At 36.0% G+C, this 16,002-nt stretch overlaps 1 protein-coding gene across 4 annotated transcripts in view; it reads left to right on the forward strand.

Moving 5' to 3' along the window:
- Positions 1–16,002, forward strand: part of CASK (peripheral plasma membrane protein CASK) — a 326,722-nt gene that overhangs the window by 103,421 nt on the left and 207,299 nt on the right. For all 4 annotated transcript variants that reach the window (XM_090168459.1, XM_090168456.1, XM_090168455.1 and 1 more), the window contains exon 2: positions 3,114–3,226. In XM_090168459.1, the coding sequence (XP_090024585.1) occupies positions 3,114–3,226 (113 nt within the window). The remainder of the gene's footprint in view (positions 1–3,113; positions 3,227–16,002) is intronic.

Genomic DNA, 16,002 nt, shown 5'->3' on the forward strand with positions numbered 1-16,002 from the left:
ACGTATTATCGATTTTGGTAATTTTAAATTTTTTGGATTCTGATAAATTTACAAGGGTTTTAACGTTTTAATAATTTGAAAGATTTTCTAAGATTCTGATAATGTAAGTTTTTTATTTGAATACTTTTATAGGTTTTTTACACACAAATCCCTTAGGGATTGTGTGTAAAAACCTTTAAAATTATTCAGTGTAGCCAATGCCGCTGTTGCCGCATTCCACATCTGAACGCATATATCATAGCCCGCTATAAAATTTTGAAATCGGAGCCTAAGACGTTAATAATTTTTCCGTTTTGGTGGATTTTGGTGGTACTTAAATGTTCGTGACATCTTGTTTAGATTCTGATCATTTTTCAAATTTTGTTTAGATTCTGATCATTTTTCAATTTTTGTTTAGATTCTGCTCATTTTTTAATTTTTGTTTAGATTCTGCTCATTTTTTAATTTTTGTTTAGATTCTGATCATTTTTTAATTTTTGTTTAGATTCTGCTCATTTTTTAATTTTTGTTTAGATTCTGAATTCTGATCATTATTTAATTTTTGTTTAGATTCTGATCATTATTTAATTTTTGTTTAGATTCTGCTCATTTTTTAATTTTTGTTTAGATTCTGAATTCTGATCATTATTTAATTTTTGTTTAGATTCTGATCATTATTTAATTTTTGTTTAGATTCTGCTCATTTTTTAATTTTTGTTTAGATTCTGCTCATTTTTTAATTTTTGTTTAGATTCTGATCATTTTTTAATTTTTGTTTAGATTCTGCTCATTTTTTAATTTTTGTTTAGATTCTGATCATTTTTTAATTTTTGTTTAGATTCTGCTCATTTTTTAATTGTTTAGATTCTGATCATTATTTAATTTTTGTTTAGATTCTGATCATTTTTTAATTTTTGTTTAGATTCTGATCATTTTTTAATTTTTGTTTAGATTCTGATCATTTTTTAATTTTTGTTTAGATTCTGATCATTTTTTAATTTTTGTTTAGATTCTGCTCATTTTTTAATTTTTGTTTAGATTCTGCTCATTTTTTAATTTTTGTTTAGATTCTGATTATTATTTTTTAGACTTATAATATTGCTATTTCTTATTCTGATAATTTTACAATATTTTAGCATATGATAATTTTACAATTTTGTTTAGATTTTGATAATTTTACAATATTTTAGCATTTGATAATTTTACAATTTTGTTTAGATTTTGATAATTTTACAATTTTGTTTAGATTTTGATAATTTTACAATTTTGTTTAGATTTTGATAATTTTACAATTTTGATTAGATTTTGATAATTTTACAATTGTTTTAGATTGCAACATATAAACACTTAAGTAAGCTAATTTCGTTGTTAAATTTGTCGCCCGTGGAATATTTTTCAACGTGAAAGTCTTTTTAAACATAGTGTAACCTCATTTTAAGCGTTTATATCCCAAAAGCCTTTTCTGGTTTCGTACCATTACCTTGACCACAATTCGCTTTGCTCTTCAAACAGCCATTTGTGGCTGATATCTCGAAGCCAATGGAAAATCCTTATAAATACGTGGTTCCTTTTTATTCCCCGCAAAAGTATATTTATTCCGACTGTCAGCGCCATCAGCGCGTATAATATTCCACTCCTTCGTAGGAGGCAGTTAACTGTTGGGTCGACCCTTTGACCCGATTTGATGACCCGTTTCCCGCAGTCGGCGAAATTCAACTCCCAAATCGAACCTTTTATTCCAAATTGCCGTCGGAGTCTCTCGGACGGGACACTCTGCGAATTTTTATCCAAATAAAGGCATCCCGAAACTTTAAAGCCATCATCCCCTTTCCTCCTGGTTCTTTATTCTCTTTATTTTCTCGACAATTGCACCGCCTGTCGCCTTTATCGTTTCGATTTTTTCTCTTCCGCATCGAGATAGTGTTCCCCGCTGCTAAAAATGAGGGCAACGTCAAAAAGCGACATCTCTCGCTCGATTTAATCTCATTATAGTCGTGCCAGCACCAAGTCGAATTTTAATCATAGGCCTTGTCTCGCTCGTTTTAACGGTCCGTAAATCCCGCTGCGACCCCCCTTCTTTCTCCAAGGGTTATAGTTTCATATATCGGTTTTCTCCCGTTCTCCACTTTATCAATTTTCACTGAGAAATCGTCCTAAGAAAGACTGTATTCGAAAATTCTCCGGGGTACATTGCTTTATGGCGTATTTGTCATTTTAGCGTATAGGGGTAATTTATTTAATGTTTGAATGTTGTTCGGAATTTGTTAATTTTTTATAGTGCGGCTCTACGTTTAGAATATTACTCGACGCCTGGTGGGTCGCTTTTCTCTAAACAGCGGTGTAGTGCGTGTGGGACACTTCTACAGGCGTGTGACCTATTTTTGGCCTATTAGAACTAGGATTATTTAGAGGTTTCTTAAAATGGAGACGTGAAACCCGCGTTGAACGTGGTTTTATTGTGTATGGTTTTATACCTCTACACATATACGTTATCTCTTATGGTTTTCTAAGGAAAGCTTAACCTCTCTAATGCAACGTTAGCTTTCTCAACTGCTATACCAACGCGAGAAGTTAACTTTAACATAGCTATAAGTTTTTCCTCTGCTGAAATGTCTAAATATTGATCACACCTCTATTATTTAAAGGGAGTAGCAACTAGAACTGAAATTCGTCTTTTGAACAGGCTTAACTTCCGCTAAACCTGGTTTCATAAATTTAGTATTTGTTGATGCATCATAAATAGGGGCTTTATTACTCGTTTTAAAGAAAATACATATTTATATAGGGTTGCCATAGTATCTTTAAAACGTGGAATTCTACGGTCTAAAATTCAGAGAATGTGGGAATAGTCAGTGCATTTAATTTTGGATGCAAATAGAAAACGTTTACTAAAATATAAGTTAAAAATTGCCTAAATGTGGGGTTAAAATAGGTCAAGGAAAATCTCCCGAAATGACCAGGGAAAACTGGAAAAGTAAGGCAATTTGAATCTGAAAAAACCGCGGCAACCCTGTTAAAACTTTGGCACACATTCTAATATTTTATCCTTGATAACTTACTGAATTTATCTTTGGAAAAGCTGGGAATAATATTGAACTCCGATCTAATCGATTTTTTTCTCTTTTTTTCTCCAGGGGTCCGTTCAGCGTGGTCCGAAGATGCGTCCACCGCAAGACCCAGAAACAGTTCGCGGTCAAGATAGTGGACGTTGCCAAATTCACGTCTTGTCCTGGTCTCAGTACCGAAGGTTGGTTGGTTGATATTTTTCCCTTTCCCCAAAACCGCCGTCTGAACTACGCTCGTATCACGCATTCTCCCCCAAAAAGACGCTCGAAATTGTCCGTAAAGTGCCCGAGGCAGTCCAAAAGTATTCGCCTATATCGTTTTTTGGGTCTGAGGTTGCTTATTGAAGCTTATGCGGGAGAATACAAATAAGTGGTCTCACAAACCCCGAAGCCTCCAAAAAGGGGATCTTTTTTCAGGTAGAGCGCGTCGAAGGAGCGGCTCCAAAATATCGTTTCAATCTCGAAGTAGTATGAAATTCGCGTTGAGACGTCCCCGAACTGACTCGCTCGCTACACTAAAACCTCGTCTCACTTTTTTAGTTTATCGCCCTTTAGTTTATGGCCGGTATTGAAGCTTATGAAATCGGTGAAAGTTTGTAGGGCCTTTTAAAGAAAGTTAATTTGACCAAATAGAGGGATGTGCAACGAATTTGTAGTACTACTAATTAATTTATTATAGGTATTTTAGAATTAATTACTAGTCACTCTCGAGAATGAATCGACAGTGGAGATTGTAGAGAACTAACCAAGGCGGGGATTTTGCAGGCTTAATCAATAGTGGGGATTTTACCGGTTTAATCAATGGTGGGGATTTTACCGGTTTAATCAATGGTGGGGATTTTACCGGTTTAATCAATGGTGGGGATTTTACCGGTTTAATCAATGGTGGGGATTTTACCGGTTTAATCAATGGTGGGGATTTTACCGGTTTAATCAATAATCGGGGTTTTACCGGTTTAATCAATAATCGGGGTTTTACCGGTTTAATCAATGGCGGGGATTTTACCGGTTTAATCAATAATCGGGGTTTTACCGGTTTAATCAATGGCGGGGATTTTACCGGTTTAATCAATGGCGGAGATTGTACCGGTTTAATCAATGGCGGGGATTTTACCGGTGTAATCAATGGTGGGGATTTTACCGGTGTAATCAATGGTGGGGATTTTACCGGTTTAATCAATGGCGGAGATTTTACCGGTTTAATCAATGGCGGAGATTTTACCGGTTTAATCAATGGCGGGGATTTTACCGGTTTAATCAATGGTGGGGATTTTACCGGTGTAATCAATGGTGGGGATTTTACCGGTGTAATCAATGGTGGGGATTTTACCGGTGTAATCAATGGTGGGGATTTTACCGGTTTAATCAATGGCGGGGATTTTACCGGTTTAATCAATGGTGGGGATTTTACCGGTTTAATCAATGGTGGGGATTTTACAGGTTTAATCAATGGTGGGGATTTTACCGGTTTAATCAATGGTGGGGATTTTACCGGTTTAATCAATGGCGGGTATTTTACCGGTTTAATCAATGGTGGGGATTTTACCGGTTTAATCAATGGCGGGGATTTTACCGGTTTAATCAATGGCGGGTTTTTACCGGTTTAATCAATGGTGGGGATTTTACCGGTTTAATCAATGGCGGGGATTTTACCGGTTTAATCAATGGCGGGGATTTTACCGGTTTAATCAATGGCGGAGATTTTACCGGTTTAATCAATGGCGGGGATTTTACCGGTTTAATCAATGGTGGGGATTTTACCGGTGTAATCAATGGTGGGGATTTTACCGGTGTAATCAATGGTTGGGATTTTACCGGTGTAATCAATGGTGGGGATTTTACCGGTGTAATCAATGGTGGGGATTTTACCGGTTTAATCAATGGTGGGGAATTTCCCGGTTTAATCAATGGTGGGGATTTTACCGGTTTAATCAATGGTGGGGGTTTTACCGGTTTAATCAATAATCGGGGTTTTACCGGTTTAATCAATGGCGGGGATTTTACCGGTTTAATCAATGGTGGGGATTTTACCGGTTTAATCAATGGTGGGGAATTTCCCGGTTTAATCAATAGTGGAAATGATAGTGTTTGAACCTAAAGGTATATAGTGACGTGATTAGAGTGAGTAGTTTAGTGAACGGAAATGTGAAGCGGGTATATTAGGGGCGTCGGTAGCGATTGTTTTGCGCGGCGTGGCTGCGTGTCGGTAGAATTCGCGGCACGTCGCGGGTTCTTTCGATATCTTTTCGATCGCGGCCTTTCTTCTATTCTATCCGTCCGCGGACCCTCGCCAGAAGAAGAAAGCCCACTTTAGGATCCCCATCCATTCTCTTCCCGGATTCCCAGGAACGCGGAATGATCGGCTTAACAGCCCATAAGCCTTCGCCCACCCCTTCTTTCAGTCTTCCGAGCACGGCCCCCGAGCAACAGCGGCGAGCCTCCTTCTCGGGGGATCCCTCCTCCCGGCCATTATATTGCTTTTCTATGGCGACCTACTCCGCGCTTACAACCAAACTTGGTCCTCCGCCTAGAACGGACTTTCCTTAAAATACTATCGAAGGGGCGGGGGGGGGGGGCGAACGCACCCCTCGAGCTCCCATCCTGATCCGCCGATCCAATTCTGAGCTTCTCCTTTCGCTTCATCTAATGTTATTCTACAATCGTACAGAAATTGTTCCTTTATAGACCCACCTCTTTTTCTTACCTTCGATAATGGTTTAAAGCCGTATCGGCCGCGCCCGCCTTCCGCCCCTACTGCCATCTCGGACGCCGCGACGCGTACTGACGCAACGTTCTATTAACGTTCTTGATTGGCATTAGAGTAGGAGCGCCATCTATCCGTGGCCCTTCTGTCACGTTATTGGAAGGGCTAGAATGGCCTTTTCTCGTGTGTACCAATGTTCGCTTTTAAAATTGGACGTGAAATCGAAAGTTGAAATAGAAATTGGTTACGTTGTTGGGTGGGGGAGAGAGGGGGAAGAATTGTCCCTTATTTGACAGTGAGGACTTTTTTTGTTTCTGCCATAAGAGTGTCGGAAGTTATACGGGAGAATTTGGGAGGTTTGTGCCGGGGAATTTGGGGAGGTATATGGCCAAGTTTTTGGAATTTATTGCCTTAAGTGGTCTATAGCCGTTCCGAAGATTATGATATATTGCAGGGCCACCAAAGGTCTTATAACTCCTATAAAATCCTATATTTTATAAAATGTCCTATAAAACCTATATCTTCCAAAATGTCCTATAAAACCTATATCTTCCAAAATTTCCGATAAAATCCTATATCTTCAAAAATTTCCGATAAAATCCTATATCTTCAAAAATGTCCTTTAGCATCCTATATTTTCAAAAATGTCCTTTAACATCCTATATTTTCTAAAACGTCCTATAACATCAGGCTATATTTTAAACAAAATCCCCAAAACGTTCTATAAAATCCTATAATTTTGATATATTGCCTTTTCAAAATCCCGCCACTCACAATTGTCAGTGAAATTGCTAGATTTAGTTATAGGATAAATTCCTATAAAAAGTCATTCTGGTCTTTACTTTTGTTATTGTTAACATGGTTAGCTACTAGTATATTTTTGTGATAAAATGGTTAGAGTGAAAATCAAAGATTTATTTCACTAAATAGATATTTTGTTTTTAAATGCTTAAAGTTAGTTAATTAAATAGGATTTTATAGAACTATCTATGCTATTATTTTGAAAAAATAGTCCTACAAAGTCCTATATTTTTAGGAATATAATCCTAATTTTCCTATAATTTTTTTAAGATTTGAGTAAAGTTTTCTGTACATGTGAAAGTAATTATACTTTTAAAATGTTGGATATTATAATTTTAGATGTAGAAATTCTTTAAATTTATATATTATTCTTCAATAATTTTTCAAGCAATTTTACGAAATTTAATAAAAAGGTAAACGTATCTGGTATTTTCATAAGTTTATTATATTATATTTATTATTCTTTAATAATATTTAGAATAAATCTATAAAAAATGGGAACCGGTTTACGTGACTCCCTGCAGCGACGTTTTGCCCTATCTTTTTAACTTCTTCAACTTCCGTCGAGATCGGAAACGGCTATCTCCATGGATACGAGACGAACAGAAGGGCGCCAAGTTAGCCCTAACGACGCTTGTATTAAATTTGACACGGGTGGCGATGGGTTTGTTGGCTGGCGAAATCCTTGATTTGGGGCAAATTCAAACAAACAACTAATATGTCAACATTTCGTAAGAATATTTTATTTATTTCAATATGAACCGATATTGCCGTAAAATATTCGTATATCGCGACAACTCGCGTTAGGCTTCAACGTCTTAGTGTTCCAGTGGTTAATAATGGCCAATAATGGCTAGAGGGGAGATATTGTATTTAAAATGGTAAAAATGACTAGTTTGATAGTATTACTTAAATGTTTATTGGTATTAATACTATATTATATATGTGGTAAAAATATTAGAAAAACAGTTAAAACACTTAAAAAATATTTTCAAAATTAACCAAAAAGTTGGTCTTGTGGAGACTGCGTATTTACGTTTATTCTAAATCACTGTCGGTATTGTCTGGTCTTCCAAACAATGATCCCTTTCATGGAATAGCTTCCGCTTTACTAGCAGACAAATCCAAACTACGTAAAAATCAGTTAAAAATATCCCAAACTACATGCTTCGCAATCATTTTATCGCCAAAGTAGCCCAAATTCTGGCAACTTTAGGCGGAATGTTCGTCAAAATAGCCTGATTTGGCTATTTTACTTTTATGCAATGATAAAAAGTAATTTTATTTTCAGTAAAAATTATATTAGCCACTATGGCCACCAAATAGACTATTGTCCAGGCCGTTAAAAACCATTATTGGCCACTGGCTCTTTCCACCTCGGAACACTGCAACGTCTTGGGATAAATTGCTGTTAACGCACAGCCTATGTACGATTCTAACTTAAAGGGAATATATTATAAAGGACATCGCACTTCTTCTATGGGATTTGGCTTTCGACAGATTTTTTTCAAATTGAAACATGTTGTTGAGCTTGATCAAAAGAGCAAAGTTGTCCATTGCCATTTTTCTCTAGCTCCTATAGTTTGTCCAATATCAGCGGTCAAAAGTGGACGAAACTTAGTATAGTCTATTTGTTAAAAGAATTCACGGCCCATCGGTTAGCGTTCTATGTTCGCGCGTCGCTAGTCCAGGCTCACTATCAATAGAGTTTTCTTGCCAAGATTCGGGATGCTCCCCAAAACAGAGCGTCGGATTTGGTTTCGTTCTGATCACGCGATGAACGAACTCAGTAAATAAATAGTTAAATATTGAGTTTAAACTGTCGTGTGACCGTGACTTTAACCGACTGTGTGACTGTAATCGATAAGTATTTCTTTTATGGTATGTTTTATTTTATTATAGCTCATAAAATATTAAATAATTAATTATCCCACGTAGGAAAATTAATCGAATAATTATTTGCTAGAAAAGAAATAATGAATAATGAAGTAGAGGTGTAAAAATCTTGGCAAGAAAACTCAATTGATAGTGAGCCCGGACTAGCGACGCGCGAACGTAGAAAACTAACCGATGGGCCGTGAATCCTTTTAACAAATAAACTATACTACGTTTTGTCCACTTTTGACCAGTGATACTGGACAAACTATAGAGAAATATGGCAATGGACAATTTCACTCCTTCGATCAAGCTTAACAACATGTTTCAATTTGAAAAAAATCTGTCGAAAGCCAAATCCCATAGAAGAAGTGCGATGTCCTTTATGGTAGTTTTCAGTAGTGGTGTCAAAAAGGGGGGTTTTCGTGTCCAAACCCCCTTGGGCGTAGTTTTGAATCTAGTCCCCTTTGTACTTTAAACCCCCCCCCCCCACCTGTAATATCCTTGGTAGATATGGCAATGTCAAATTAGAGCGCGCTTTAAAGAATTTAATGATTTTCGAGATTAATTTTAATTGACCTTGAAGACACGGTTCAAGGTCATGGAAATGTCCGTTGTCAAGTGACCCCCTGCACGTTCTGTGTCCTGAAAGTTTCAAATTCCTAGCTAAAATACATTTGGAGTTACTGGCCTTGTATCGTTTTTTAATTAACACCCTGTATTGGAAAATAACTAAGCCTAACACCCTGAAAACTTTACACCATCAAATCAGCTATCCCAAGTCATCTAGCTACTTTTAATGCCTTTACAACGAGTAGGAGGGCGGTGGCAAGCCCTTCATGACACGCGATCCAACAGCTCCCTACACTTGCTATTACCAAAAGTGACATAATTACCAAAAGTGTGTCAGTCGAACCTATTTCATAATGAATGCTACGAGCGAAATACAAGCTGGGAGGGGAGAAGGGAAAGTATGCCTTGGGGAGGGAAGGAAGTTAAAACCAACAAATAACGCCTCGTAGTGAGGAACGGAGGAACTAAGTAGCACTGGTCAAAGTTAGGGTATTTGTCGTCGTTCTGTGGAGATGCTATCGCCATCTACCTACGATATAATACCATAGACTAAAAAAAGATCCAGAAATGCGACAATAAATAGTCTTTTATGTGGTCGATCTCGAGTCAAGCATTCATTAAACCTTTAGCATACGAAAGTACAGGGATTGTCACACTTTTGGTAATTATGTCACTTTTGTTATTACTGAAGAGCTCGGGAGGAAAACCCATTTAACCCGTGGAGAGATAACTCGCAAACTCTACGCGGAAGGAGTGGTTCCGAGTCTTCACCCAGTGCCACATGCTGGGATCGAACCCGGTTCCTCTTGCTGCGAGGCGATAATGCTAATCACTCCTCCACCCCACTATTTCGGTGCCAAGATACAATTGTTGATTTTATAAAATGTCTTTACGCTTGCCCAACTTGTTGAAATGTTGCCCTGGAATAGTTCAGCCAATGCCTAAGAAAGAGTTCATAAACTCTTTAGTGGGAGAGAAAACGGATCCGCAGCTGAAGCGGGGAGGCAACATTTCAACAAGATGGCCAAGGTTATTTTATAAAAAGAACTATTATCGGTATTATGTTAAACGAGGAAGTGCGAACTGATCCTCATCTTGTTTTAATGAACTTGCTATTTGTTTTCTTTCGAAATTGTGAGAAGAATTTGTTTCGCGAAAGCCTTCCTCTTTCTCACTGAATATTCATCCTCATTATCCGGGTGGAATTTTACATTGGTATCCTTAACCAAAAACCCTCTCTCCAAACAAACTCGGCGAGGCGTGTTGGGTCCGGGTACCTTAAAAAAGATGACAAAAATGCGCGAGTAAATCCCGATTCTAGGGTATTACGGTAGACAACTTTATTAGTCTCGAGTGGCGACTTAAATTGGCGAACAAACCCGCTGTTCATACGCCACCGCGGAAGAGAAAGAGCGTTTTGTAACATTAAGATTTTGATGGCGAGTTCCCCCGTGGCGAGGACAGGTATATTTGTCACTGGAGCCAGCCGCGTTCCAATTCTTAGTTCTCACGCTTTTTTGGCAACTTCATTTGAGAAATAGCCGCCCTTTTGTCCACGAATTCCGCCTACATTATTATTCGATAAAAGTGTGGAATTAATTCGCTTAAAAGGCAGGAATTTTGGTAATATGCTATTTGACCGAAAACCTTTTTTAAATCATATATTCAGAATATTTCTTTTTGCCTCCCTGTTAAATGGTAATTAAATAAAATAGGTTTAGGTTAATTTGCGATTTTCTTGTTGAATTATAATTTAAAAAATAATGAATTTAATGCATGCATTATTTATTCAAATTAAAACTTTATTAAATTTTCGATAAAAGATTTATGTGAAAACCGCCAAATTTGCGGTTTTTGGAGTAATGGGATTGGGTCGAATGGGATTGTTTGGACTAATGGGATTGTTTGGTCGAATGGGATTCGGTTGAATTGGATTGTTTGGACTAATGGAATTCGGTTGAATGGGAACCAAGAATTTTTGTGGTTTTAATTTGAATAAAAAATATTTTCGTATTATCATAAGTGTTTATTACATATCCTACGAAATAAGTATCCGTCTAGACAACAAAAATTAAACGTGTATCTTCTCAAGCTCGAGCTATTTTTCAATAAGAGTGATTTTCCAAACCAAAATACTCCCTAATAATATTTATGTATTTATAAAACCATATTTTATTTTGTTATAGTTTTATATGGGTAATATGATGACCTTTCGCCTTTACAATGTTAGTGATATATTAGAAACATCTGCGACAATTACGCGTTTGGACTATGGCTTAGAAAGGCTTAGTAAGAACGTGAAAGTTTTTGGAAGTTTTTACGTTCTTTTACAAATTTAACTTTGGTCTGAAGATTGAGAATGTTAAAGGAGAAAAACCCTACAAATATTTGCTTAAATTCTTAATTAAATCTCAAATATTTTCAACAGAAAAGCCTATTTCGGATAATAAATATAATTTTTCCTTATTAAAGGGCATATACCCTGCAAAGCAATCTTTATGGAAGACCCCTTCAATTTTTCAAATTTCCCTATACAGTGGCGCCAAACATTTCTAAAGCCAAAGGCAAGAGCGGCCAGAGCTGGAAACGTTGGGGCTAAACACCAAATACTTGAAGTTATATTCCCTTTAAATGAAGTATTTTGGGAAGCTTCTACAAAACTTTTATCCTAAATGTAAACCAACAGCGCTCCTAACGGCAAAAATTTATAATTATTTGATCGACCATGGAACGTCCTACTTTATACTCGCTTTAAAATAATAAAGATTTGTAAATTATTGATTTTAAAAATAATTAGGCTTATCTTGAATCTCTATGCAAATTATCCCTTAACAACTTCAAGAAAGCAAATTAATGATAAGGAAAATGACATTTCACGGTTAGTTACGTTTTCATTTCTCAGGGATTTTTTTTGGCAACTTAATCTCTCCATTGGGAATAAATCAGGCGCATACTCTCTGTCAAAACCGCCAAATTGGGCGACGCTTCCTCGATTCTGGCAACCCCGTCGCTTTTCCGCTTTTTGAAAATCGTCTTTGGAACTCTGCCACCAGAAAATGAAAATATTATTCCATTTTTTTGTAGGCTGGCGTCGGGGTGAAAAGTGTGCGGGGGCCGCTCCCCCGTTTATAGTTCATTCTCCTCTCAATTGGGGGCGCTTTGTGGAGAACTCCCTCGTCACCCATTTGTAAAAAGCGGAGCAAAAAGTCGGCGACAATCTCTCCCGGCGTTTTAATGTCCATTCGGCCACTCCAGCCTCGGAAACTGGCGGCGAAAAAATGCACGAAAATCAATGGCTTTCGTTGCGCCTAGAACTAAATTGTAGTTTCGTCGACGGTTATTCGTCATATTTTCATCCTCATTCCGTTGCCAACCCCCCCCCCCCCATTTTTCTTGATGGTTTTTGGGGGGGGGGGGTATTCGTGGCACCGATATTTTTGTCGAGGTCTATTTTAGGGCATTTATGGCGTTGTCACCGGCTTAAATCATTAGAGGTTAAGCGATAGACGTTTAAAACGGGTGACTCCGGAATGACGACTTGGTTTAAATTCGGGTATTATTTTTTTTTATATTTTTGCTTCAAAATTGGAAATACAATTTTTTTCGTCATTATTAGAAATTTATTAAACCAAATTGTTTTTATACTGCGAGTGTTTTTATTTCATAAATATTTTATATTTATAGTTTTCTGTATCTTTATCACTAAATATCCCTTATTTTCCAAAAAATCTATAAATAGATTACAAATTTACAAATTTTCCAGTATATTTTTAGTTACACCACTGCCTGTGATCACTTTGTAATCCCTCTATCAGGGTTGGCTGATTTAAATCAATTTTATTTAAATCACGATTTAAATCGCGATTTTAATCAATTATTTGTTAAAAAAAATCGTTGATTCTACCGGTGGGTGGAGATGTTTGGAAAGTACCAAAATAGGTTTGAAAAAATAAAAACTTCTATATGATTATTAGCTTAAATTTAATAAATTCGTAATACATATATATGGATTAAGTTTTTAAAAATTAAAACATAGTGGTTTTAGGTAAAATTATGATACTAAATTATATAAAACTTTGAAATTGTAGTTAAAATCAAAAATTTTAAATAAAAAAAATCGATTTATTTTATTTTTTTTAAATAAAAAATTGCCAACCCTGCCCTCTATTGGACAGATTTTGTTTTAAAGAAATGCATTTTTACTTCAGAAATAATTTATATTTATACTTCTCAAATTCCGTCATTAAAAATTCTATAAATAGATACCAACTTTTCGTATGCAGTCACTTGGAGAATGGTGCGTCAGCTGTGTTTTTAGAATAGCCGTAATTATTTAAAGCTTAGACACATTTCAATTTCATTCCGTGTTTACTTTTTGACACCCACGGTGCTAAATAAAGAACAAAATCTCCCTCCATTTTTTTAGCCGGAAGACTGCAAACCTTTTTAAGTCGCACCAAAAATTATAAATTTTCGTGAGTGATTACATCCGGTTTAGTTTCGTTCTACTCGACAGGGTGTCAGAATTTATAGCAGTGGCGTAGCTGAGAACTCAGAGGCCCCCCCGCAAAAATCTCTATGAGGCCCCCCTTTTAATTTTTTTTATGGTTAGCGGGGCCCCCCTCCCAAGCTCGAGGCACCGCGGGCCCTGCGGACCATCAGCTACGCCACTGAATGATAGCCCGGTGTACCTAGTAACAGAGACCATACCACCGGAGGCCTATCGACAAAAGAACAGTGGACACTCGCATATTTTTAGTCGCTAATTTCAGGATCGACTTGTGATAGTTTAATTTCTTAGCTCTGGCGTCGCGCCACGTATAGGACTGACCCTGCTTGACTGAAGAGTGTGAAATGGTCTCGTTTTTGGGTGTTTAAAATATTCAGCTTCCGAAGTAAAACACGTTAATAGAAAATGGTCACGTCACTCTCGACGCGGTCAGGGTTGTCACAGGTCAGGGAAATGTCAGCGAATTTAAAAATGGGCCTAAAAAGTTAGGGAATTTTGAGAATTTGGAAAAATTCAGTGAAAAGTCAGGGAATTCGATTTTCTTTTGACTCTTTTTGAAGGTAATTTTACTCTAAAATTTTGTTCCCAATTTATTTCACATTGTCAAATCATTTTACCATATTTTTATCATGAAATGTACCTTTTTCATAATTATTTTTCATTAACATTTTGTAGATCCTCGAAAAACATTTTCAGTAATTTCCACTTACATTGTTACTACCTTCAATTTTTCGTAGATTTGCATTCATTTCGGAAAACAATCGATTTGATTTAAATCGGATTTTTATTCCTTTTTATTTTTTATCGATTTTTATTTTGATGGATTTTTAGACACCTTTGACCTCTTTATCATTGAATAATTTTAGTCTAGTAACAGAAGTAAAAATTTTGTTTAAATTTCGGAAAAATTGATACCGGGCTGAGTTTTTTTAGTCGTAGTCAGGAATCCATACCTCTACTTGAAATTATTATCGCGGCAGATTTTCGTCTCGATGTGGCTGAAGGTTTTTTTTTAAACCAAATGAATTTTTATAATTGGGTGTTTTTAATAATTTGTTTTTTAATTAACTAAAAATTATTCCAAAATGTTTGTACATTTTCTTAGCGAAATGATTACATTGGTAAAACCTTTACAAGGTGACCACATTTCCTATATTTTCAATACCTTCCTATAAATCCCTAGGGTTTTCTCATGTAGTATAACCCGAAAACATTCCGTCGTCGTGTACCCTTCTTCATCTAATATTTCACTTTATTTTGTCTACTGTTTTTCGATAAGAATCCTTATTTTTGCTTATGGTTTTTCCTATATTTTCCTTTAATTCGCTTGAAAAAGTACTATTTTTGTATAAAATTTTAGAGGCATTTTCCAGGTCCCCCGGCATTTATACAAAATTAAAAATTAAAATAAACTTAGTTCTGGTCACGTGAGGCTTGTATATTATTAATTTTTAGTTGATTGGTAATTAGTATGCACGGTTAAACAAAAGCGAAAAATAGATTAAAAGTAAAATAAAGCAGTGTTTATAAAAACCGTGTTTTTTTTCAACCCTGTTTATCCAAGTAGCCGCGTTTAAAATGGATAACTCGGCTAGATATTGTTGTTTCTGCAATAAAACGCTTTAAAAGAAGCTACTATGAAGGTTAAGCGTGGATTGAATACTCTGATAGAAGCTAGTATTGAGAGGAGGATTGAATACTCTGATAGAAGCTAGTATTGAGAGGAGGATTGAATACTCTAGTATCGAGAGGAGGATTGAATACTCTAGTATCGAGAGGAGGATTGAATACTCTCAGGGCCCCCAGAGTTCCTATAATTCCTATAAAATCCTATATTTTGAAAAATGTCCTATAACATCCTATATTTTTAGCAAAATCCCCCAAAAGTCCTATAAAATCCTATAATTTTGATATTTTGCCCTTTTCAAATCCAGCCACTCAGTTAAATTGCTAGGATAAATTCCTATACCAAGTCAATGAAGTCATTCTAGTCTATACTTTTGTTATTGTTAACATGGTTAGCTACTAGTATATTTTTGTGATAAAATGGTTAAATAATTTCTATTTTTTAAGTGAAAATCAAAGATTTATTTCTCTAAATATGGATTTTGTTTTTAAATGCATAAAGATAATACATTAAATAGCATATATAGTCCTATAAAATCCTATAGTTTTCTAAAAATAGTCCTATAAAGTCCTATATTTTTAGAAAAAATAATCCTATTTTTCCTATAAGAAAAATGAAGATTTGAGTGGGGGCCCTGTACTCTAGTATTGAGAGGAGGATTGAATACTCTAGTAATGAGAGGAGGATATGAATACTCTAGTATTGAGAGGAACGATGGGAAAACCGACTTAATGCGCAAAGTAACTTCAATTAAAGGATTACATCCGCAAGACCAGTATTAATGCGATGGCTCGTATCGAAATATTCTATAAAACCGTTTTGTGGAAAATAACCAGCCCTAATTTTCGTAAATGGGTTTATAGCCGGA

This window comes from Leiobunum rupestre, chromosome 3 (genome assembly GCF_980474605.1).
Source record: "Leiobunum rupestre chromosome 3, qqLeiRupe1.1.hap1, whole genome shotgun sequence".
Lineage (NCBI taxonomy): Eukaryota > Metazoa > Arthropoda > Arachnida > Opiliones > Sclerosomatidae > Leiobunum > Leiobunum rupestre.